The sequence below is a fragment of the Pygocentrus nattereri genome, chromosome 26, assembly GCF_015220715.1.
Source record: "Pygocentrus nattereri isolate fPygNat1 chromosome 26, fPygNat1.pri, whole genome shotgun sequence".
Classification (NCBI taxonomy): domain Eukaryota; kingdom Metazoa; phylum Chordata; class Actinopteri; order Characiformes; family Serrasalmidae; genus Pygocentrus; species Pygocentrus nattereri.
Genome location: NC_051236.1, coordinates 10,734,980 through 10,760,226, shown reverse-complemented (window position 1 = coordinate 10,760,226; position 25,247 = coordinate 10,734,980). Strand labels below are relative to the sequence as shown.

The following is a 25,247-nucleotide window of genomic DNA, read 5'->3' as shown; positions in this document are numbered from 1 at the left end:
AATATTTAATTATAGCTCAATCGGAACAGAGTAAGTCGAACAGAGGCTGTTCAGAATACAATTTCTATCCGATTGAACAAGGTGGTTAATCCTGTAAATATTTAGTTAAATAAAAGAATAATAGCCATGTAATCGTCTGTGTCTGATTACATTCCCAATTGGAATCGGAAAACGGTCTGCAGAGCAGACAATGTATATGCTTTGAATTGTAAAAGACGGTGGTGGGATGCTTACATATCTTAGAACATGCTGTCTTCCTCTTGGCCTTCTTTAATAAGTATATGTGAAGTATGTTGTATTTTAAAATATAAATAAATTGTAACCCTAACATGGAAATCATGCAATGCTCATAGAAAGTGGAAACGGTCACGTTTTGGATTCCTCAAAATAATCGCCTTTTGCCTTCTATTCTAACAGATGATCCGTCTTTGACTCTTCTGTTCAGCTCTTTCCATATATGTTCTATAAAGAGACTGGACATGCTACATCGCGAGTCCCAAAACGGGATCATAAGAAGGGTCTTCATACTTTGCATTCCAGAATGTTCCATAAAGGTGTAATGGTGTAATGATGCATGAAAGGTTTAATGTCCTTTGACTAGTGGTTGGGAGTGGGGTGAATGAAAGTGCTTTACTTCAACCTGGTGATGGAATCACTTTAGAATTTATTAGTATTGTTAGTATGCATGGGGCATTACCAGTTTGGTCAAGGGGATTATTATGGGGTATGCAGTTTGCACAGGCTCTAAGCTGCCATTACTTGTTAGCAAAATTAGGCTCACAGCTCCAGTGTAACTAACCAAGGAAGCAAACTTAGAACGTGTTTGGCTGATTAACTCCTTTTGGGATACAGGGAAGGAGTGTAAATGAGATTTTTGGCTGAAATATCACTTCACACTTCTTCTTATTCAGCACTCTCTACAATGGTTTCTTGGCAGTGATGCTTGCAGTGAGGCCAGCTTCATGCAATTTCCTGGGAGCAGCTGATGTTAAAATAACCATTTCTAGAGGCATTTACCTTGTGTACATTGCTGGTTTTGCATGGATTTGGTCACTGATTTTGCCTCATATTGGCCTACCTGACCATGTTTAGTTGTGCAAGAGAGGTTCTGCTTCTTTGCTCAGGATTCATATATGTGGCTATAGTACCTGTTGTCACGATTGGCCCCTCCCAGTCCTGTCCATGTGTTCATGTTTTGGTTTAGTCCATTTACGTTTGTTTTGGTATCTAGTCCTGCCCCTCGTTTTGTAACTCCACCCCGATTGTGTTCACCTGTCCCTCGTTACCCTTTGTTACTTAAGCCCTGTGTTTGCACTTTGTCTTTGCTGGTCTTTGTATCTGTCTTTGTCCTTGCCTTGTATGCCTTTGTATTGGTCTATGTTTGTGTGCTTGAGTCTGTTTACAGTTTGTCATGTCTGAACTGTCCGTATTGGCTCTTTGACCCTGGACCGTTATGACCCTGATTTTGGATTTGCCCTCAATAAAAGTCGCTTACCTCCGCACATGCGTCCGCTACCTCGCTCCCCGTTACACCTGTATTATAAAGAAGGTGGTCTCATCCTCATACGCAGAACAGCAGGGTGGGAGGGCTAGAGGTGGGGGAGCATTGCTACAGTGTTGGGAGGGGTTTTGGTCATTGAATGTAGCTTGGAGAGATGGATGTATTTACACCAAAATGTGTCTCAGACCACCTCCTGAAGTAGTTTGAATGATCAAATATGTTTTTGATCATTTACATTTACACCTCCATTTTTCCCTTTCATCCCATTTTTCCTATTAAACCCAATACAATTCTGATCCTCAATGCGCATGAAATGATCAGATGCAAATGGGGCCTCAGAAAAAAAATCCAACAATACCAACAATAACAACAGCAACAAAAGTAACAATAGCAGTGAGCGTTTGGTATTACAGTTACAGAAAGCAGGCTGCTGAAGCAGAACGTCAACAAGCAGGAATTGACTGACTCAGGCTTCTGTATGATGCTTATTAAACTCAAATGCCCTGAAGGAATGATGAGTGAGACATCAGTGAAAACAGCAGCAACAGCAGCCTGAGGGAATGCTTGTTTGAGAACAGTGGGCTTTCGGATGCGTGAAAATTCCTGTTACCCATCGCAGCTTTTCCCACCAGACGAGGGGTGAAAAAGACCAGAATTCACACACATGTACAGACTCACAAACACAGCTTGGATGTTGCTGCTCTCTTCTCAAACTCATACACATAAAACATGCACACATTCACAAACACACGCTGTAGAACTGCCAGAGATCGGCTCTGCTTGGCTCTGAGAGTTTATTTGTTACCATGAGTAATTGAGCCTACTTCATCCTGGCACATCATCTGCTCCATATCCTCTCTCTCTCTCTATCTCTCTCTTTCTCTCTCTTTCTCTCTCTCTCTATCTCTCTCTTTCTCACATACGCACACTTGCACTGTATCCTAATTTGTCATTGCTCTCTCCTTCAGCTCTGTGGCTATTGTATTGCACCACCAACTCCTATTTAATTAATCAAATAGTACACTTCCTCTTTTTGCTAACACATCATTTGAAGGTCTCCTTCATAGAGGCAACACATGCATAAGCTCTGAATAACATATTTGTAAACAACAACTGAGTAATTTACAAATGGTTTATGTTGTTAATTGCATGACATTTGGTGCCAAAAGCTCATAGGAATACAATGTCTATCCGACTGAACGAGGTGGGTAATCCTGTAAATATTCAGTTGCACAGAAGAACAATAGCCATTTAAACGCCTGCAACTGATTACGTTCCCAAATAGAAAGTATAAATACGTTCTGCATGTGAGTCATGTCATAGTGAAAGTTTGTAACGTTCAACATGGTGGGAGCAGAAACTGGTCTGACGATGTTTATAGATTGAACTGTGAAAGACGTCGGTGGGACAGGCATCCAACTTATGTGTCTCAGAACACAACGCCTTCCTCTCCGCCTTCTGTAATAAGTACACGTGAAGTACGTTTTCCTGAATCTGACACATAATTAAAAACACAAGCCCTGATCACTGCTGCTCATCTACCTCTGACTGGACTCAAATAAGGCTCATTGTCACGGTAACATCTACACTAAGTGGTTCTCTACGCAAGCACGTTACTCTGGATCTGATTACTTGTAGATTTTCCACCAGACTGTTGAGTCAAGTGAGGTATAAACACCTCAATATTAATCTATATTCAGAATGTATTCAATCGGATTGGCAAAAATCTTTGCATGTATACACAGCCATTAATTAAGAATCATCCATCCATCCATCCATTTTCTAAGCCGCTTCTCCGTCAGGGTCGCGGGGGGGTGCTGGAGCCTATCCCAGCGGTCATCGGGCGGAAGGCAGGACACACCCTGGACAGGTCGCCAGTCCATCACAGGGCAGACAGACACAGACAGCCACTCACACACTCACACCCAGGGGCAATTTAGCACGTCCAATCGACCTGACTGCATGTCTTTGAACTGTGGGAGGAAACCGGAGAACCAGGAGGAAACCCACGCAGACACGGGGAGAACATGCAAACTCCACACAGAGAGAACCCCGGTCACCCGGCCGGGGAATCGAACCCAGGACCTCCTTGCTGTGAGGCGACCCACCACGCCACTGTGCCGCCTAATTAAGAATCATTTCCAAGTAATGAAACATATTTCAAACTAGCGTTTTAAACTAGGTCTAATATGTTTCATTTCATTACTAATTAAGAATCATTTCCAAGTAATGAAACATATTAGACCTAGTTTAAAACGCTAGGCCTAATTAGGAAACACTTCACTTGAACCCTGTTACATAACGTTGACATAACCATGCCATTCACATGTCATGGCTGATGTCATATGCATAAGTTGTCATGACAGATTTTGTTTGGTAATGTAACAGCATCATATCATCATTACTGTTAATTGTCATGACAGATGGCATGTTTGGATGGATTACGGTACAATTGTATTTCCTAACTAAAAGTACTGAAGGCATCTCAATGACAGTTTAGTTTACTTTTTTCTTAGAGTGTTGGGACCCTTGGTTTAAGACCTCTTATGTCATTTGCTTCATAATATCTTGTGTCTTCTTCCAACTTCTTGCACAAGCTGTTATAAATACATAATTTGATGCTTATGCATGCGTTATTAACTCCACATGTAGAGAGCCTTTGAAATTAAGTGTTACCATTTTTAGTGCAGAAGTAGAATAACTGTACTTTTATCCACTGTCTTCATAAATATTGTACAGTTGAAGAAGGAGTAGAGTGCAGACAGAGAACGTCTACACACACCAGCAGGTTTGCACACCATCCTTCATAGCTTTCACTATCCATTTCAAAGAGATCTATTACAACTGGTAAATGCTGATATGGCACTTTGCAGTCTGCACTTATCATATCCAGTAAACAATTTTCTTCAATCATCTCTCTCTCTCTGTCTCTCTCTGTCTTTCTCTCCCTTGCAGACATTTTTCTCTCTTATTCTGTCTATTCTCTCCCATTCTGAACTTTCTCACACCTAAAATGAACTAATATGCCACTATAAAAACAATACTGATCATTAACACCTCATACTCAGTCCAATCCTATCTGGCTGATATATTAGAACAAGTGTTGCTCTATGAGCTTTGGCAGCCTGCCTCAGTCCACAACTCTGCTTCTTGCATTAATTAATTCATTGAATTTGTGCCTAGTTTTACGGCTGATGGCTCAGATAAACAAACTGAGAAACCAGTAAACAGTGTTTTGAGAAAAGCTCAGATTCCTCTTATTTTTATATTGTGGACAACATGCTGCTGTATGACCAACAGTTGTATGCTAAACTTTGAAAAACCCCTGGTCAAATTACAGTTTGTTGATTAACTGAGTGAAAATAAGTAAACAAATTGTCTACAGGGAACAAACATAAATATGAAATTTTTCTGCACATTTGCTGTGTTTAATAGGCTGTTAATTCATTAATTTGTTGAGTTATTTATGAATTAATTTAGTTAAATAATTAGTTAATTAATTACTTCATTCATTCATTAAAAAATATTTTGTTATTTTGTTTGTCTGCAGTCCAGCTGTTTACTTACTATGGCCACAGGATGACTGCATACTTCATTTGAATATTAATACAATAGATCATAATTAATTCTAACATTCCAAACTGCAGTTGATTTCCCATCTTCAGACTGATATATCACCTTTTTACACCACTATTAAGCGTTATAAGGCTTAGGACGTGTCATATAATTGCAGAGTGTAGGTATGTGTGAGAGTTGATGTGTGTGTCTGTGGGTGAGAGAGAGTGTAGGATGAGGTCAACCACGAGAGCAGCTGTAGCTTTATGATTTCATCTGCCATATTTTATGGGTACATTTACTCGACCTTCCTCTGTTCTCTGAGTCATATGGAGACTCCACGGTCAAAATGGCACAGCAGCCACTGATGATTTTCAATTAGAATGAGGTTAAAACCATAAATCCTCTAACAAAATAAACCTGAACCTTAGTATTGCTGTTGTGTACTTCTTGTCCCATACACCTATACAGGGCTTATACATGCACATATATATATATGTATATATCTGCTTATCCAGGATTACTTCTGAAATCAAGGGTATTAATAGAGAGTTTGTCCTCCTTTGCTGCTGTAACAGCCTCTACTCTTCTGACAAGGTTTTAAACTAGATGTTGGAACATTGCTGTCAGGATCTGCTGTTTGTTTGTTGTTGTTTATTGTTTATCTTGGTCCTTGTTTAAATTTTCTAGAACACACACATAAAATAAATAAAAAAGGTCTTGCATTAACAGAAAGAAAACTAACAGAACAAAACAATACATTCATACACACTAATGATAGTACCTCAATTTTATATTTATTTTAAGTTGGACAAGTGAAAAATTATTTCATTGCAATCAGCCACAAGAGTGACCTCAGGTTCTGATATTAGATGATTAGTTCTAGATCAAACCCCACTCCTCCTCCCAAAGCTACTGGATGGAGCTCCATCACTCCAGATAACACAGGTCCACTGCTCCACAGCCCAATGCTCAGGGGCTTTGTACCCCTGTACTGACACTTGGCATTAGGCATGGTGATCTTAGGCTCATGTGCAGCTGCTCCAGACTGTCCCATTTTACTAGCATTGTATTTCTATGTGGATTATACAAGCTGTGTCAGCAGTGGGTGCGCCTTATATTTGCTGAATTCACTAATTAGAAGGGCTGTTTAGACACTTTTGCATATTGCTTTTTTAGAGAAGCGAGTCATCTGCAACAGACAGATAAGAGAAGGGAAGTTTTCAGACACTTCAGTTAAAACTTCACATGAAACTACAGTCGATGAGATGAGGTTAACCTCTTTCCAAAAACAAAGCCACTTCTCTAATCAGGAGCTCTAGCTTACAAACAATGACACACAGCAGTTTCAACACTTTACAATCAGCCAAAAATGAACTGAACTAGCTGAAGGCACTGGCTGCTCAACAAAGCACCTAATTCAAATTATTTCCTCTCACAGTGGTGGTGATAGGAACCAGATGTCTGAAGTGTTCGTCACTAAAAAGTTGTGTCACAGGACGTCATTACATAAAACGGTAATTAAATACTCATTATTTATAAACTGATTAACTGGTCATTAAGCATTAGTTACTGATTACGTACTCAGTAATTAGTAATTAAGCACATTATTAACTGATAGTTTAGTTTGTTAGTTCTCATGTTACTTAGGCTACGTTTACACAGAAGGTAAAAACGGCCTAAATCTGATCTTCTCAACAAATCTGTTTTTTTTTTGTTTGGCTGTTCACATGTTAAATGTGATCTGTATGTGACATCAGTCTGAACAGATCAGCTCCTAAACTGACCCGCATGCGCAAAAGAGCAATACTTCACGTGGCTCGTCGAGATGTAAACAATCATGACTGCCAATGAACGCCAGTCGCTCTCAGAGGGTTCAGCTTCATCTTCGCCTGCATCACAGGAGCCATCATGAAACTTCACTGACTGACAGCTAGGCGAGCTGACTAGTTTGCCATGAAACAGACACGGTCACTTCTTAAGTTCGCCTCCTCAGATTTTTTCAACTTTTTTTTTTTCGTTCTCTTACCGCGCATTCAGCCATTCCTTTCGGAATCTCTCCGAACACGGATATAAACGTTTATGATATGCATAAATTACAATCTGGCTGTTCAGATTGAGTCACATTGCTGCATATCAGATATGTATTGGATTTCAGCACCACTTGTGCGTCAGTGTGTTTTTTGTTGTTCACACTGACCACTGACACACATCTGTCTCACATATGAAGAAAAAGATCAGATTTCGGCCACTTTTACCTGCTACTTGAACAAAGCCTTATGTACACAAGTAAACACACTTATCAGTTCATTATCAGCGTAATAAGCAGCAGTTAGCACACATTTAATGAGTAATTAAGCTGTGCAATAAGAACAAACTAAACAATCAGTTAATACTGTACTGAATTATAATTACTGAGGACCTAAACAGTTACTAATGCTCAATGAGCATAAATAATGGGTATTTAATTACTTATTAGCATATAACTATCAATTAATTTGTGACCCTTAATGTAAATTGTTCCCCATAAAACTGTTACAAAGACGCTGCTTGAAGTCTGAGACACTGCTATATTAGTTTTGCAATAAGGTTTAGTGTAAAACTTATATTTTAAAATATAAGAGGTACATTAAGAATATGTACATTTAAGAATAAGAATAATTCAAATATATCACTTTTTTAACATTATCAATGTTGCATATAAAAACTCAAGCTTCACTTTTGGCTTTGGAATAAAAAATGGCTATATTTGTGCTGTAAAGAAAATCTGAGTCATTAAGTTTCTCCATAAAGCCACATTTTCACATCAGAAAACTCTGAATGACTCAAACTCAGTTTTGGCTCATCTAGATGTCTCTTAAATCTAAGGCTCAGGAGGGCCCATCTATGGAAATACTGTTGGTGCAGCCCGACTGTGAGCCCATGCTGATCTAAGTGTTCACTGGTTTCCATGCTTTTCTCCACCTCCTGCTGTTTATGCACGTGTCTGTGTGGGTGTGTGCAAATATTCATGTGCAAACTCACGGGAATCCCTGTCTTTCCTTTTCCTTTGTTGTTTGAATCTGATCGCTTCATATCCATTGAGCCCCCTTTCTTTTCACCAATTTATGCGTCATAGATTTTGACAGAATCTCCTGATTGGGAACTTCAATGAGCAGACAAATTCAGCTTTGTATGATGGAAAGCTGGAATACTCCAGCTTTTAACCTGTGGCATCTGTATCATACTGCTGATAATGGACAATAGTTTCAGTTTGTTTCCATGCAGTTAGAAAAGCAAAGAAAACGCACTGATGTGAAACTCACTTATAATGGAAGCCATTGTGCAGTTTCTGGATTCTCTCAAGAAATGTTTGAAATATGTGTCTAAATAAAGAGAATTTGAAACTAAAGGAGTTACACAGTTTAACAGTACAGGTCTTGAGACAAGACAGACTAAAAGAATGCCTTACTAAAGCACTGGAGAAACAAACGGGAGCCTAGGAAAATACTTCTCACCTCACTACGCTGGTAACAACAGCAAACAGTCTTCCATCTGGAAAATTAGTTTAATCTCTTTTCACCAAAGAGGTCATGAAAGTGTCTATCTTCCGATTCTTTTTTGACAGGATTCAACATCTGCTCTAGTATCTTCTACAAACCCTATTCCAGAAAACGTTGGGACAGTAGATAAAATGCAAATAAAAACAAAGAGAAGTAAATTGGCTTGATCTGCATTTTAAGAAAGAAATAAGAAGAATTTGATGTCAACAGCACGTTTCAAAAAAGTGGAGACAGGGCAATTTAACACTAGAAAGACTGTGAAATATCCAAAAAGCATCTTAAACAGGTGAGACAATGTGGGCTCAACGATACTTTGACAAACCATTTTTAATAAAACACCGTCCATCACTGCATCCACAAAATGCAGGTTAAGACTGTACTGTGCACAGAGGAAGTCATATATCAACAGCATCCAGAAACACCACTGACTTCTCTGGACTCGAGCTAAACTGAAATGGGCTGATGCATAGAAGAAACGTGTATTGTGGTCTGACGAGTCAACTTTTCAGATTTTTATGGAAATAATGCATGTTGTGTTCTCCCGACCAAAGATGAAAAGGACCGTCCAGATTATTAGTAATGTGGCTCCAAAGGTTAGGGTCTGCAATGGTATGGGGGGGGTATGATTGGGTAATCTGCACATCTGTGACTGCACCTATAACCGACTGCACACATTTTGGAGCAACATAAACCTTTGTGATTTTCAAGCTTAAAATACAACAACAAAGGCCCTGTAAAGTTGCACAGCTGAAGACTTGTATAACAAAAAATGGCAAAGAACTGGTTCCAAACTGGATCAACTGGCATCTTAAATCCCCAAATATTTATTTGAAACATGTTATATCAAATACAATGTTTCTGTACTGTATTCAATGCAGTACAGGTCAAACTGAATGTACTGCTTTCTGTTTAAATAGCATTTCACACACTTCTCCACACTTTCTGGAATTGGGGTGTTATTATAAGATTTTTTTATTACATAAGAAATTTTTGGGTACAGTATTGTTGGAATCAAAAGAACGGACCCAGAAAGGTCTTTTTAAGACACAAGACAAGGCCTAATGTTTTCTAAAATTTTTCTAAAATTTCTAAAATTTACTCATAAGACTCATCAAGCCTGTAGTATTTACATTTTGCAAATACTGCACTAAACTTCTCATTTCATTGTTAAAAGTTGGCTGGAAATGAAAGGATTAAACACCCCTCAGAAAACTGTCCAGTTTTTCCCATCGGCATTTACAGTTTGAACACCCCAGTCAAATTATATGGTTTGTTAATTTTCTAAGTGAAAATGAGTTAAAATGGTCTACAAGGAAAAATATTAAATAAAGCATTTTTAACAGACTTTAGTGCACAACTAGTAAAATACCATAACTTTTGCACAGGCAAATTAACTGTGCATTGTTCACTTCTATTCACTTAGAGAATCCACAAAACTTTTAATTTGACCATGGATGCCCAAACGTTTGTGTACAACTGTAAAGAGATACTATGCTGGTTACACCTGAACTGCATTTCACAAATGCACTGCAAACTCAGAAAGCACATGCAGCACAGAACAGAAAGGTTTCTGGCAGACCTTTAAAAATGGAATATGCAATATAGAACAGAATCTAATTCCTACGATGGAAAATCACAGACTTAAATTGATAACACAAAGACTCACATTCCAGTAAGTTCATGCTTAACTTGGCTGGCTAGTTAGCTCTGACATACCAAAGCTGTGCTACAATAGTCAGTCATATCTGGTATTACTAGTTGAAATTTTACAATCTCAGCTAATTTCTGCTCAAAAAACAACATACTTTTACTGCAGAATGTTTATGCTTCATACATTTGAAGAATTGGAATGACTCCATCTTCTTTAAGTGTCCTCTGGAAACATTTCTGTTGTGTTGTGATTGAATCTGCAGCATTTCTGAAGTTTCATGTCTTTTCTGTATTTGCATCAGGTTTGTGAAATGTAGCACTGGTGAATTCATGTTGATGAGTGTCTTTTCAGTCACTGTAAGATACAGTCAGGCAAGCCTCCCCATTGTCTGTCATGAGCTTCAGATAACATATAGAATGTCTTTAACAAGCTTCATATGTCTGTGTTTAATCTAGAATAACCCAAAAAACTTTTTTATTTACTTCTTTTTTTGGACCAAACTAGAATCGGTCATACACTATAGATGTATCAGACAGGGGTTTGTTTGAAAAATGCTAGAGCTCACATTTAACGTGCAACTAGCTATTAAAATGGCTTACCCTCCAGGATGACCTCCTTTCCGGTCTTCTTTAGGGCCTGTACAGCTTCATCATGTGTAGCTTCTCGCAGGTCACATCCGTTGACCGACAAAATGGCATCACCCACATAAAGAGCCTCAGTCTGATCGGCTGCAAGTCCTTTGAAAATCTTCGAGATTAAGATGGGCATCTTATTCTCTTTACCACCTGCAAAGTGTCAAACACAGTCAGTGCTGCCGTACTGTCATTCTCTAACATGACTCACAGAACATCACTGCAAACTAGAATTCATAGGAATTTTAAAGGAAGGACGGTCTTTATGACATAAAATGATATAAATACATAATATAAAAAAATGTAAAACTTTGAACGAAACTGGAAATATTTAACTAAACTAACTTAACTAAATGTTACACATTTCATTGATCTGCATCAATCTGAAGAACCCTTTCACCATGCAAAGAACCCTTTAATCATGTAAAGAACCCTTGAAGAACTGTATTTTTAAAGAGTGTGTATATCTCGCTATTGATTTTTTGGCCTCAAATGTGGTTTGACAGGCAAATTAGACTTTTCTGCATTGTGGTCTGTATTGCGTAAATGTCAAGGCTCAAGTTTCGTTCCAGTGTCAGTGCTGAGATTGTTTGACATCCTTTTTCTCAGTTCCCTAATTGCATTTCTTATTTCTTACAAGAGCTCCCCTTTTCCCACAACTGTTCACAGTTTCAAGCCGACCACATCCGGTAGGTTTCTTTGCAATATTTAGTCTGCAGGAAAATCTGCACGTTAAATTTCGCTTAATTTATGCCTAATGTTAAATGCTGTCTTATTAAGACCATGACATTTGCGTTTAAATATATAATTTAGCCATTCATGTCCAGTGACTAGGTTTAGTATAATAAGAGAAAATGCCTCAGAAGTAGTGCTGATTGTTCTTAAAGTAAGGATATGAAAAATTGTAGCATTCATTTGATTTTTTTTTTGTTTACATGTAAATTGCATGCTTTTTTCATAAATGTTAAAACGGGTGACCAAACGACAAATTCAGAGCGAAAAGCTCACTTTTAAGTCATATGGCTTGATTGACATGAAAAATGTCTTCAAATTTGTGCTCAGGCAACCTCTAATATGGACCAAAAGAAAATGCAGCTCAACTGTGTTGGAAGGTCATGTTGTGAAATAAATCTGAAGCTAGGTTTGCTTTACAAATAAGCATCATTATTTGATGTTTATGTATTTTAATGTTAAAATTGGAAAACAATCTGGCAATCTGAGAAACATCTGCTGAAAACCCTTTAACCTTGTGCATTTTGAAATTTCATGCTAACTAAAGCTTAACATCTTCATCCTTTTGTACAGATCAACTTCATCAATCTGATATGGAGCGAAAGATCATTATCTAATAGACAGTTCTGAACCTCATTCTAATAATTGGGCGTCACTGCAAAGAAGTGAATTTGCTTTGCATCTGTGAGTTAGAATCCCAAAAAATGGCCACTCGCAAAAGGAGATCTGTAGAACCCAGCATCACGCTATGCTACCTCTCATATTCCATCCTCATTATTGTGCCAACCTCTGAATTCTCCCTGAGGAACTGTATGATTCCAGAACCCTTCAATTACACAGACAAACTGACTGTGCTCTGCTACAAAATGGGTCTCCTAGCTTTTCCCTCAAAGATACCCAGCAATGTAGCGACTTTAGTCATATCTTTCAATTACATCTCAGAAATCAGAAAGGAAGATCTCAGCAGGCTGACATTTCTGACACATCTAAATGCTTCCAACAACAACATCTCACACATACAAGAAGGTGCCTTTAGAGACTCAAAAGACCTGGAGGAGCTGAATCTTTCTCAGAACCGACTGAGCAATGTCTCAAGAAGTTGGCTGGAGGATCTGCCTAAACTCTCTATAATACGGCTTGATGGAAATTTGATCAAACACATTGAACCAGATGTTTTTGCGTCTCTGTCGAGTTTAAAAGTTTTGAATCTCACTGACAACAAGCTTCAACAGATTGAGAGAATCCAGCCAGCATTTGGGTTGAATACTCTACAAGAGCTGTATATTGGAATAAACAACCTCAACATTTTCCAGTCCAGCGATGTGTCAGTGACGTCCATTTCGCTGAAAATGCTGGATCTTTCGCAGAATCTCTTGACAAAGTTTCAAATTACAGAAAACATTTTTCCTGCCCTGGAGTACTTAGACCTGTCCTACTGTAGCCATAATGGAAATCTAGACTGGATCGTTCCAAATGCAACAATGCTGAAGAAAGTAACAACCCTCAAACTAGACGGAGTGCGTATTCCGGAAGAAAAAACGGCAGCCATTCTTGGAACTTTCAATACAAGTCTTTACAGACTAAGGATGGATGACATTAAGCCAATTAAGCCTGACCGTCTTTTAAGTGATGCCTGCTCCAGTGTTCTGAGAGTCCTACACTTTGGGGAGAACAACATCTCTTCCCTCACCAAACACATGATTGCACCCTGCTATCTTCTGCAACAGCTAGACCTCACAAGCAATAATATTTACCACATTTCAGGAAAGACTTTCATGAATTTCACCCAGCTAATCTCTCTGCACCTACAGCACAACAAACTGACCAAGCTAAATGGTGCTTTTAACGGCCTTCCGAGGCTTGAGCTTCTAGACTTGAGTGCAAACAAAATCAACAAATTAAACTGCCCAGACTTTGGAAATCTGATAAGTTTAAGGAATCTGTACTTGTACAATAACAAATTATCTTCAGTCAGCGTGTGTTTGTTCAAAAACCTCAAAAACCTCCAAAAGCTGAAGCTAGGAACAAACAAACTGTTGACCATCAGCACATCCTTTTTTGGAGTATTATCAAACTTGAAGTACTTGCAGCTCAGATACAACAAAATAAGTTCACTCCAAAAAAGCACGTTTGCTCATTTACATTCTCTTCAAACATTAGATCTGGTTGATAATCAGATTTCTGAGATTGACGAGTACGCATTTGAGGGATTGGGAAATTTAACATGGCTTTCTCTTGCATCTAACAAAATAACAAAAAACACAATAAAGAACAAAAATGTGTTTTCAGGACTGTTTAAGCTACAACACCTTGATTTAAATAGCAATTACATAACATTTGACAGAGAGCATTTGACATTCCCACCATTCGTTCATTTGAAATCCCTTCACACATTGGCGATTAACAGCCAGCGCCACCACGGCCTCCAATTCCTACCTAGGAATCTACTTGAAGGCTTGACATCCTTAAAGATTTTCTATGCTGGAAACCTCAACATCAGGTATCTGTATAATGACACATTCAACAACACCCCTCACCTTTGGCACCTGGATCTCACAAAAAATATACTGTCAGACAATAGTGCTCTTTCTTCACAAGCTTTTCACCCAATCCCTGAGCTAACAAGGCTTATCCTGTCCAGAAGTGGGCTGCAATCTTTGGACTTCCTGATCAAAGCAAACCTATCTAAACTCTCTATCCTGCGGGCTAGTGGAAATAAGCTTGCATCGATCAACCAGACTTTAATAGATTCCATTCCCAGGCTCAAATTCTTAGACTTGCAGAACAACACTTTCCCCTGTGACTGTAGCAGTGCTTGGTTCATTGACTGGTCACTTCTTAATAACCAAACCCAGGTCCTTTACCTGAATAAGTACATCTGCAACTATCCATCCGCAATGAGCAAGAACAGTTTAGAAGACTTCAACACTGAATCCTGCATTGTGGATTACAGCTTCATTTGCTTCCTCTGCAGTTCTTTGATAGTTGCCTTCACTCTTGTGGTCTCGTTTGTCTGCAGCTTCCTGAGGTGGCATCTGGTCTACACATACTATCTATTTTTAGCTCTCCTCCATGACAGGAAAAGGAAGCAGCAGCATGGTTTTCAGTATGATGCTTTCATTTCCTACAACACTCAGGATGAGCCCTGGGTAATAAAGGAACTACTGCCAAACCTAGAGGCTAACCAGGGCTGGAGACTATGTCTGCACCACAGAGACTTCCAGCCAGGCAGGTCCATCACCGACAACATCATTGACGGGATCTACAACAGCCGCAAAACCATCTGCTTGATCACCAACAACTATTTAAGGAGCAACTGGTGTTCCCAAGAGATTCAGGTGGCCACATTCAGGCATTTTGACGAACGGAAAGATGTCCTGATTCTCATTTTTCTGGAGGATATTCCCACTCGTCACCTCTCTCCATATTATAGAATGAAAAAGCTGGTGAAACAACAGACGTATCTCTGTTGGCCCAAAGCAGGAGACGACACCAAAGTGTTCTGGCAGAAAGTGAAAATGGCCATGGAGACCAAGTAGACTGTAGATGAAGAGAGGCACGATCTCTCATGGCATGATAATGGATGCTAAGTAGAGACGGCATCACAGTGCTCTATGCACATTGAGTTTAATATGTATGCTTTCATATTCCTGGATTTGTGTAAGGTGTGTAAATCATCATGCATATACCAAATTGTACAAAACTCTTAGGCACCAAAACAAATGGTTGAAAACCATTTATCTCAGCAGTAAATGTGTTTTTTGCCAGTAAAACGTTAATATTAATACAAATACATACATACAAATAAATACATTAAAAAGGATGAGCTTTGGAAATGACTAAGCAAACACACTGACATACAATCAAATCAGTATTTATCGTATTAATGTTATCATTCTAATATTTGTGTTTTTCTGAGCAAATAAACATTTACTGCCCAGCATTTTCATCTATAATTTTACTAGGTGCCTAAGACTGTAGTATACAGTATACAGTACTGTATATTTCATATCGCTGGTGTCAGAAGAAAACCTTGTATCTCCATTTTTCGGTTTTTCAGTTTTTGACATTATTTGAATATAACTGTTGCCCTTTACATTGTGTGTAAATATCATGAAGAATGGACCAAAAGAAACGGCCCAAAATGACTTGGACAAAAAGTCTGGTTCCATTGACTTACATTAAATGTAAAGTAGATTTTTTCCTTCTCCTGTAAAGTTACCATTTTTCATCCAACACCAGCGATATACAATGCTAAATAATGATGTACAATTTGGACTATTCATAGAAGTAAATAAAGGTGTAAAATTATAATTATAAACTTCACTATTTTTAAAAAAGTGACCATTTTTCCTGCAGAACGTATAATGGAAGGCCAAACATGTTCTCAAAACAAACATCTGGGGATAGTCATGAAAAATTAGGGCTTAATGTTGGTGGGAACATAGATTTATTAAGATGGGAAGATACAGCAGCTTGCAAAGGCAGAGCTCAAAGTACAGAATACTGGCATGCTTGTAAACTTTATCCACCCAACAACAAGCTTTTTGTTAATGCCATGGATGTAAGCTAGCTGGCTGAAATAGTCCTCCACACAAAATCCAATTAAGCACATGGATGCGTGTTGTATGTGAAAGTACGTTTACATGAGATGAAAATAAAGGCATTACAGGAACAGTGAAAGAAGTAGGCAGCTCACTGTTGCGACAATACAGCTGAGGTAAATTTAGCGTACTAGCATACTGTTAGAGAGTGTTTTTACAGGCCAAAACGCACTTATTGCCAAGACAAATAGTTTAAAACAATTTTCAGGAATGCCTAAAGCTGTATGCCTGACAAAAAGACAAACTACTGGATTTGAATTTGAGCCAAATAATGCCAACAAACCAACAAACATCTGTCATTTAAACTAGGTTTTCATCAGTTTCATTGAATCGATTTCATGCATTGAACTGAAAACTAAACTGAACAATATTTCTGATATATTTATTTTGAATTCATTTGATTTTGTTCTGCTAGCCTAGCCGTGTGTTTATTCGCTTGCGTTATTGATCACACTCTGGATGTTAAAAGGTGCGCAAAGTGGACGAATATGGTGGAGAGTTTTAGAAGGAAAGTCCTTGTTTTGGACACATTTCGCAGCTCACCGGAACCAAAATTTCAGGTTGTTCCCAGAAGTATTCTCACTATAAGCTCAGACTAAATACAATGTGAGCAGAACATAAGCTGATTCTAAAGGATTCAGCCAATTGTTTCCACAGCAAGAAGCTGTTCATGGGGAAATATTGACAATAATGTAAGATGTGAGCCAAGGCTCTGGCTCTCAGGTGATGAGTAATGTTGAGGACAGCACATTAATGCACATGAGCTCGCTGCTTGTCTCAACCACCAGCTCCTAGTAGGGACTTGTGAGGGCCGGATAGAGGCTAGATGCAAATTTCTGTATGTGTTTAAACCTGAGGATCGGATCATTCCAACAAATATTCAGTGCAATACCTTTCAGGAAACTATCACACTGCTTGTTTTTTAAAATAAATATAAATTATCTCCAACACTCGTCCAAATGGCTCCCTAAACTCTTTTTGAACTGCTTCCCCTTCAAAAGTGTGCTTTGTTGACTACTCTCTTTTGAAAGTGTGCTAAAAACAGACTGCCACAACAGAAAGAATGCACTTATTATACATGAGATACAAGAACACAGCGCCTAGATAAGTATAACATGAATACAATTTATATTATTCAACGGAATACATGCATTTAATCGTATTTACACCTATAAATAACATTTAAACACTGATTAACTAACATTAAATGTGAGTGCTGTAAGTTGTAATATGAGTAAGTTGTAAAAATTTCAGTATTTTATTATTGACCATTTTCCTGCGTTAGATGTTCTCTCCCTTGCAGTGATTTATGTTGAACGTTTCTACACAAGAATTACGGTTGGTTTCGACCTTGAGCTGGAGTGTGGTCCAAAACGCATAGATTAACAGGCATAGATCTTCTTCAGTCCACTAAGGTTATGCAGGCAGTATATCTTTGGAAGAACGGCATCTTTAAATCAAGATTAACGATCATTTTCAGTGAACTTTAGGTGCCCACTGCTATTGGTTTCAAGGGCTCCTGAGTTTTAAATGCCCATTTCAGGATGCAAGGGGGCAGAAATGACCCCCTTTAGCTTTCCTCATAAAGCCTGTTAATGGGAAACAGGATTTTAAACATTTCACATCACAGTAGTGACTCACATACTTTGCTTCTGTTTTCTGTTGTTTTGTGAAGCCTGTAAAGCAAATTTAACCTTAATTCTTTGTATGATTTTATTTTACTTCCTTGGGAAGAAAATGTCATTTTCTAGGTGCTGATTTTGTATGCTAATAACCTCTGCTCTCATTGGCTGTCTCAATGGAGGTGGCAAGATAAGCGATGAGGTCATTGTACCTTGGTGGAGTTTAACATGTTTGAACTTTTAAGCTTGTGATAACATGTCATTGCACAGCAATGTTAAATGCAGGAACCTGTAAGTAGCTTTTGCTTACCCATGTGCTACATCTATGTTCATACTGATTTCCACTAACTTGTTAATGGGTTTCAACGTTGGCATCAACATATACGAACAGCACTGGAGCCAGTTAGCTCAGCTGAACGCCCAGGTTAGTGTACTGATGACAAAATATGTTCAAACTAGCCCACAAAGATGGAACAAAAAAGAAGCAATGTTTGCTCTATGTGTTATTACATCACTGTTTTAAACTGTTGTGCCCTTCAGACATGTCTTTATGTGACAAGTATGAAGGTAAAAGTATGAAGGTAAAAATATGAAGGTAAAAATATGAAGGCTGGGTGAGTGGACGTGGTTATAAGAGCAGAAATGTTTGCAGAGTGATGCAGCTACCTATAGAATTACATGCTTTTTGTAAAAGGTAAATACGCTAATATGGCAGAGTCTAGATACAATGGCCCTTATTCATCAAAAGCTGCGTAAAAAAGTGCAGATTTGACCACATTTAATGAAGGACAAGCTACTCATAAAACTTTCGTACGATGTAAAAATTCAAGTGCAAATGATGAATCAGCTTCAGGGCATAAAAAGCAAGTGCTAGTCTACCAGAACCTCATTTACTTGTCATTTATACAAAGCACAGCCTAATTTGTGCAGATTTTTGTGAGCCAACGGCTGCGCTAATAGGCGGAGTGAGTGCACAACTTAGTGGTATTAAAATCACAATGACTGGAAAAAGTAAAACATGAGATAAACAAAGCACCTTCGTTTTTTAAAGACAGTAGAATGATGTGATTGTGGCTTCTGCACTAGCTGTGTTTCGTATTTTCTATTCTTTGGGAGGTGTCATAAGATCTTTAATAGGAATAATTGCAGCAATGTTTCAGCAAAGTACATCTACCTTTGTACGACATTCCCTTGTGCACAAATGATTAGGTATTATTGTTATTTTCTTTTTGTATTCTTTACATTATTGGCATTGTGGATGACACTGATCACAGTTTTGGTTAGTTGCTTGGTTAGTCAAGCATAACTAACCAAACTAAACTAACCAAGATATCAGACTCAAATTTACACACACACCTACAAAATGTGAGTTTAACTGTATAGATAGGCCAGAGATGAAACTAATGAATGACAAAACTGTTGCTAATATTCCTGTGCACTCGTTTTACAATCAGAATTGACTGCATAGAACTTTGATAAATAACAGTCAGCATGACGTAACGTATAAAATGTTGAGAAGGATTTAGCTCTTGTTACATCACTACAGTGGCAGACATTCGATTGTATTCTTAAAATGGAAAATGGATTGGGTTGAAGAACTTTTCATTATGTCTTCTTGAGATGTCACCTAATAACCCCTTAGCTCTTTGCAGTTGCTTTACTGGTTCTGCTGCTGACCTTTAACCTTTTAACAAGACAGCTACAACTTTCTGGGTGGTCTGCCACTGCCCTAGATACAGTTGGGTAGGCACTAATACTGCTGGTAGGTCTGAAACTGTGCAATTGTCCTAGATGCTATTGGGAAGCTTTGACCCCTCTATCAGCCCCCACAACTCTATCAATCTTTTCTCCACTTCTATGATAACGAGTGCTTAAGAAACATATTATCCTGTCTGCGCATCCTGTCCTGTCAACTTGTACATGACCATACAACAGAATAAGACGGGGTGAAATAAGTCTGTGGTGTAACTTTATGTAAATAAAGCAATGAATGTTTGGTGTCCAAGGTTTGCTTCTTTAGTTTTACACTAAGCAACTATTATCAGTGGTGTAAAAAACTGTACTTAAGTAAAAGAAGTATGAAGCCAAAAATACACTTGAGTGACAGTCAAAAGTATCTGCATTTAAACATGCTCAAGTATAAATAACAAAGTAAACATTTAAACAGATGACTTAAGTTTTCATGGTTGAGTGATGTGTGGTGCCGTGACTAATCAGTGTTTCTCACACAAAGACATACAGAGATTTCTGCAGATTCTCTGAATCTTTTAATGTTATTATGTACCGTAGACGATAAAAAGCAAAAGTTCTTTGCTGTTTTACATTGAGAAATGTTATTCTTGAATTGTAGCATTCGTTGGTGCAGTCTTTCACAAAGTGGTGAACCCCTCTTCATCTTTTCTTCTGAAAGACTCAGCCTCTCTGGGATGCTTTTTATACCCAATCATATTACTGACCTGTTGCCAATTAACCACCAGGTGGTTAAATTCAAATTCAAATGGGCAACCATTTTTCAAAAAACAATATAGTTTCTCGGTTTATATTATATTTAATATGTTGTCTTTGAAGCACTGAATCCCAACTTTCTTTGAAATAGGGTTGTATAAAATTACAAGCATTCACTTACAGCAATACTAAAGTAAATGACATCTTCTAAAATAACACCTGCATATAGTAACAAAGTACAATAATACAAACAATTATTCAATCATTCAAGAGAATAAGCATTCTCATAACAGTTCCACTATTGCATTGACATCACATAGACAGCTGACAGCTTTTCAAATGACTTTACGTGTGCCTACATTTGAATTGGCAGCAATGGGAATGGGACCTCTACACTTCTGCACAAAGCATTCTCTGTAGCATTTTGACCTTTGAGGAAAAGAATGGGGTCACACAAGTCATTCATACACGTAATAAGAAGGAAATGGATGACATTTAATACACTGACTGAGAGAGGGAGAGGGAAAGAAGGTAGTGATTTCTTCACCAGGTTATTGCATTTGCTCTTGAGATTGTTACTTGCATTAACCTTTGGAAATAATACAAGTATTACTGTCATTTTGCTATAGATCATGATTAATCATTTTGTGTAGTTAATCATGCTGTCCAGCTTAGTTTGCCAAAGGGAGAATGACTCACAGACAGGTGTCAGCCATTGCTCTCAGCTGGATATGATGTCTCATGCTGGCTAAGATAATGTGGTCTTATTATTCAGTACATTCTTTCTGGCGCTTTATTAAGGTAAAAAAAATTAATAATGAAGAATTTTAAAATAAATAAGTAAAACAAAAGTTGGCACTGACTTTGTCTTCTATTTATTAAGTGACCTGCACATTATTTGTGGTCCTAATTATACACACAAATTGAATGCTTGTACTTGGGGCAAATTTAATGCTCGTACTCGGGGCAGTCGTGGGGGTGGAGGTTGGGGAACCAGCCTTGCGATCCTCTGAGCCAACAGTCTGTGACTGAGGTGCCCATGAGCAAGGCACCTAACCCCCACCTGCTCCCCGGGCGCTGTGGATAGGGCTGCCCACCGCTCTGGGCAAGTGTGCTCACTGACCCATAGTGTGTGTGCTCACTAGTGTGTATGTGGTGTTTCACTGCACGGATGGGTTAAATGCAGAGGTGAAAATTCCCCATTGTGGGACTAATAAGGGTCACTTAATCTAATACCTAAAAAGACTTAGGAACTGAAGGAAGCAAGTCTAAACCAGGTCTGAAGTTGTGTTGCTGTGGCTTTGCAGCTGGATTTTACTGGCTGAAGGTGCTGAAGGTAACACTTTAAAAGACATTTAAAAGCTGTGCTTGAATACAATGGCAGATGTATGTCCTTTTATCGTACTAACGCAAATGTAGTATCAACTAAAAGTTCTGATTCCTCACTTTGAATAGAATTTCTCTTATTTTAGAGTTAGTCTGAAATATGACAGGGGCAGTCATGGGCTGGAGGTTAGGGAACCAGCCCTGTGATTGGAAAGTCGCCAGTTCGATCCCCAGAGCTGACAGTACATGACTGAGGTGTCCTTGAGCGAGACACCTAACCCCCAACTGCTCACCAGGCACTGCCGATAGGTCTGCCCACCGCTCCGGGCAAGTGTGCTCACTGCCCCCTAGTGTGTGTGTGCTCACTAGTGTGTATGTGATGTTTCAGTTCACTAATAGGTTAAATGCGGAGGTGAAATTTCCCTGTTGTGGGACTAATAAGGGTCTCTTAATCTTACTATTCATACTGCAATAGTTTTACACAGGGTTACACAAGGTAATTGTGTAATTTTACCACAGAATGTCTGTGATGTTTATGACCACTACAGTAAGAAATCTAAATTAAATCTATAAATCTAATCACAGGAAGGGGAGCAGCTACTCAGTTTACACATTGCCATCACACCAAAAATGATCCATGCACAAAACATTCAGGTGCTCACAGTAGAAAGCATGTCTTAAGTGAAGGCCATGTGTCATTAATATTGCCAGCGGCTTGGAAATTTACAGCCAAATCTCAACATCGCCAACGACATTGTCATTTAACATTTTAATGTTTGAGGTAGGATGATTCAAATCAGAGCCAGAGATTACAGGCCAGAGATTACAGGCAAATGCTTTCTCCATAAACCTCCATATTTAAAGCTACAGTGTGCAAGACTTGGGGATTTGGTGACCTCTCTGGTGGAAATGTGTAAGTAATGTGTGGAAGATGTAATCTAATGTCAGCTGTGCTTTGGATCCCTCACCCTGAGCGGATCAATCGATTATTGTGAGTTGACTGAAAAATTAGAGAGAGAACTCAGTCAAAACTTGGTGAGGGATGAGGATGTAAGTGAAATAGCTACTACTGTCATAGTTACTATTGTCACGTGATGACAATACTTTAAACGTTTGATGAAAAAATGCTGCAAAATCCTGCCAGACATTATTTCATCCTTACAGGGCAACTCACCGCAGTGTACAGTCACTTTTATTTTAGCATGTTTTTTTTCCTGACTCAGTAATGCTACTTCTTTCAATTTCAACAACTAATTTTCCACAGAATGTGATGGAATATCTACTGACATGGTAGTGTAACCCGGAGTTATAATAAACACCTGTATTATTTATGTTATTATGTTATTTTTTCATCTGCTTAGTTACTGCTTAGTAAGCAATGAAAATACTGAAAGAGCGCACTGAACATCTACTCAACCGCTACAGACTAGACTGTATTTATATTTTGGCTGCTGGAAAGCAGCAGATGTCTGGAAGCCAACGGAAAGACTTTTCAATGAAAAAACAGATCTGATAAAGGATGCAAGATCATGCAAGTCTTTCTTGGTCAAATTTGGACTTTCAACAAGTGAAAGAGCAAAACTTGCACGAAGAGCTACAATAAATATAGACTGCACTTTAGACTCAACGCAAGGTCATCTCTCTCTCTCTCTCTTCTCTCTCTGTCTTTCTCTCTTCCTCCCTAAAATAAACAGCACCAATCTCTCCACTCCTCCTTGCTCTCGTTCCACAGCTTTCATGTTAAGCCAATGGCCAAGATGAGCATTATGGGTAATTCTCCAGTCAGCTGTTGGCAGTGGGGTGCAAACCCACCCCCCATACAAACACTGCCTCAACTCTCGCTACAGCCTGGAATTAGTTCCCTCTACCACAGACACAAACATGCTATCTAACCACTCTCAGAGGCTCAGAGGCATTAATGTTAATTACCAGAACTGTATTTATAGTAATCCTGTAATATATAGTAATAGTGGAAAATGTTAATAATAATGTGTTCTGGGCCAGATCACAAAGTTTTGAAGGGTTCTAATACAGCCTAAGCATTCTCCCCTGTCTTTACTGACCCCGAGTCAGCGTTTTCTTGTATATATATGTGTGTGTGTGTGTCTGAGTATGCATTCAGGCACACAGCGTACAAGTATGTGATGAAAGATGTAGAGATTGGGCCCAGGGGGCAGGCCCGGAATCAAGAAACCACCTTTTTTGGACATATTACTTCTGCTACTGCAACATGCCAGTTATTCAGCTCCTGTTCCACTCATTTTAAGTTTTGAGCCCATTCCATGCATCAATGTAAAGCAGGGTGCTAAATGGTCTACTCCCTGCTGATCCACAACCATCTAGGAGTGGATTAAAACTAGTATAGTCCTGTGGATGACCTTTTCAGAGGGTGGACGTCTGCGAACATGGACAGCAGACCACTTACAAACCATTCTGCAGTCTGGTTCACTGCTTATTATCCACGAAATACCTGAAACACCACATTAGATTGAGGTCGTCCAAATAGAGCTGTTAACGTTGGAAACTGTTCTATGAAACGTCTGGCAGATTTTTCTGAACGCTCATCGAGTTTAAATCCTCTGCTATTGAGGGATTTAATGCTGTGGAGACTTGAGATGTGAAAAGTGGAGCAAACTTGTGGAGAATGTAAAAGAAAACAAAACACTCTCAAATAGTTTCAGGGCAGATTTTGCAGGTGTGCTAATATCTCGCTTTTCTGGCTTTAAGTTGTGAATGCTACTTACACGGCTCATAAGTCGTTATTAAGGCTCGAAGGATTTCATTAGTTGCCATGGGGAGCGACACTGGCCTAAAGTTGCAGATATAAGTCTTCAGATATTTTTCCCTTTTAAAAGCTGATTTAGTTGAGAAATTGTGTTCCTGCCTTTATTTCATCGTGTAAGTACATATCATTACTAATAGTGATTACAGTACTTGAGGAATTTACCGTTTAGTTTTGTCAAGCTACACAGATCTGTCGAACTTCTGCACACTAGCGTTAGCTCTCCTGCTATACTGACCATTTAAAACTTTCTTAGCAGAAAGACGGTGTTCTTACCTTTAATACTGATTCCGAGCCCCCCCACGTCCTGCTTGGTGACCCTCACGGTGCGCTTCACGCTGCTGATATGTTCTGGGACGTTGGGGCAGCTCAGGCTGCTCGGTTCCCCGTTCAGAGGCGCCGCGGCCGGGGCTTTGCTCTTACCCGAGTCCTCGCTCGCCTCAGCGGGACTCACAGTGAGCGCGTCCCCGCTTAGCGCTGCCAGCACACGGCTCCAGCGCTCAACCGCCACGCGCAGCTCCAGCAGCCCGCTTTTGGGAGCCTTCAGCGCGGCCGCCATGTTCACCACGCATTCCTGGAATACCGCAACACGGACTGGCAGTCCCGTAAAGAGATAGGGGTGGAGAGAGATGCCCAGAGATAGGCTGAAACCCCCTCCTCTCTCTCTCTCTCTCTCTCTCTCTCTCTCTCTCTCGTTCACTAGTACCAACTTTATGGAGTCTGTGAGTCTGGTGCTCGAGCAGAGACCAACAGCCTACAAAACCATGGGACCACTTTTCAAAAAATTCTGCCCAATTGAAAAGATGGTTCTTCAAGAGCTTATTAGGTGAGGCGAATCTATATAGAAGCATACGT

General features: G+C 39.1%; 2 protein-coding genes across 2 annotated transcripts in view; one reads left to right on the top strand and one right to left on the bottom strand.

Annotated features, from left to right (window-relative positions):
- Positions 1 to 25,037, bottom strand: part of snta1 (syntrophin, alpha 1) — a 48,605-nt gene extending 23,568 nt beyond the window's left edge. Inside the window, exons 1-2 of the mRNA XM_017705239.2 lie at positions 24,669 to 25,037; positions 10,849 to 11,034 (exon numbers count right to left, since the gene is read on the bottom strand). Of these exons, the coding sequence (XP_017560728.1) occupies positions 10,849 to 11,034; positions 24,669 to 24,951 (469 nt within the window). The 5' untranslated portion in view covers positions 24,952 to 25,037. The remainder of the gene's footprint in view (positions 1 to 10,848; positions 11,035 to 24,668) is intronic.
- LOC108431831 (toll-like receptor 13) lies at positions 11,548 to 15,647 on the top strand. The gene is made up of 2 exons (XM_017705237.2): positions 11,548 to 11,570; positions 12,187 to 15,647. Exon 2 carries the CDS (start codon positions 12,318 to 12,320, stop codon positions 15,150 to 15,152), a length of 2,835 nt encoding a protein of 944 aa, XP_017560726.2. The 5' UTR covers positions 11,548 to 11,570; positions 12,187 to 12,317; the 3' UTR covers positions 15,153 to 15,647.
- Positions 25,038 to 25,247: the final 210 nt, after the last annotated feature.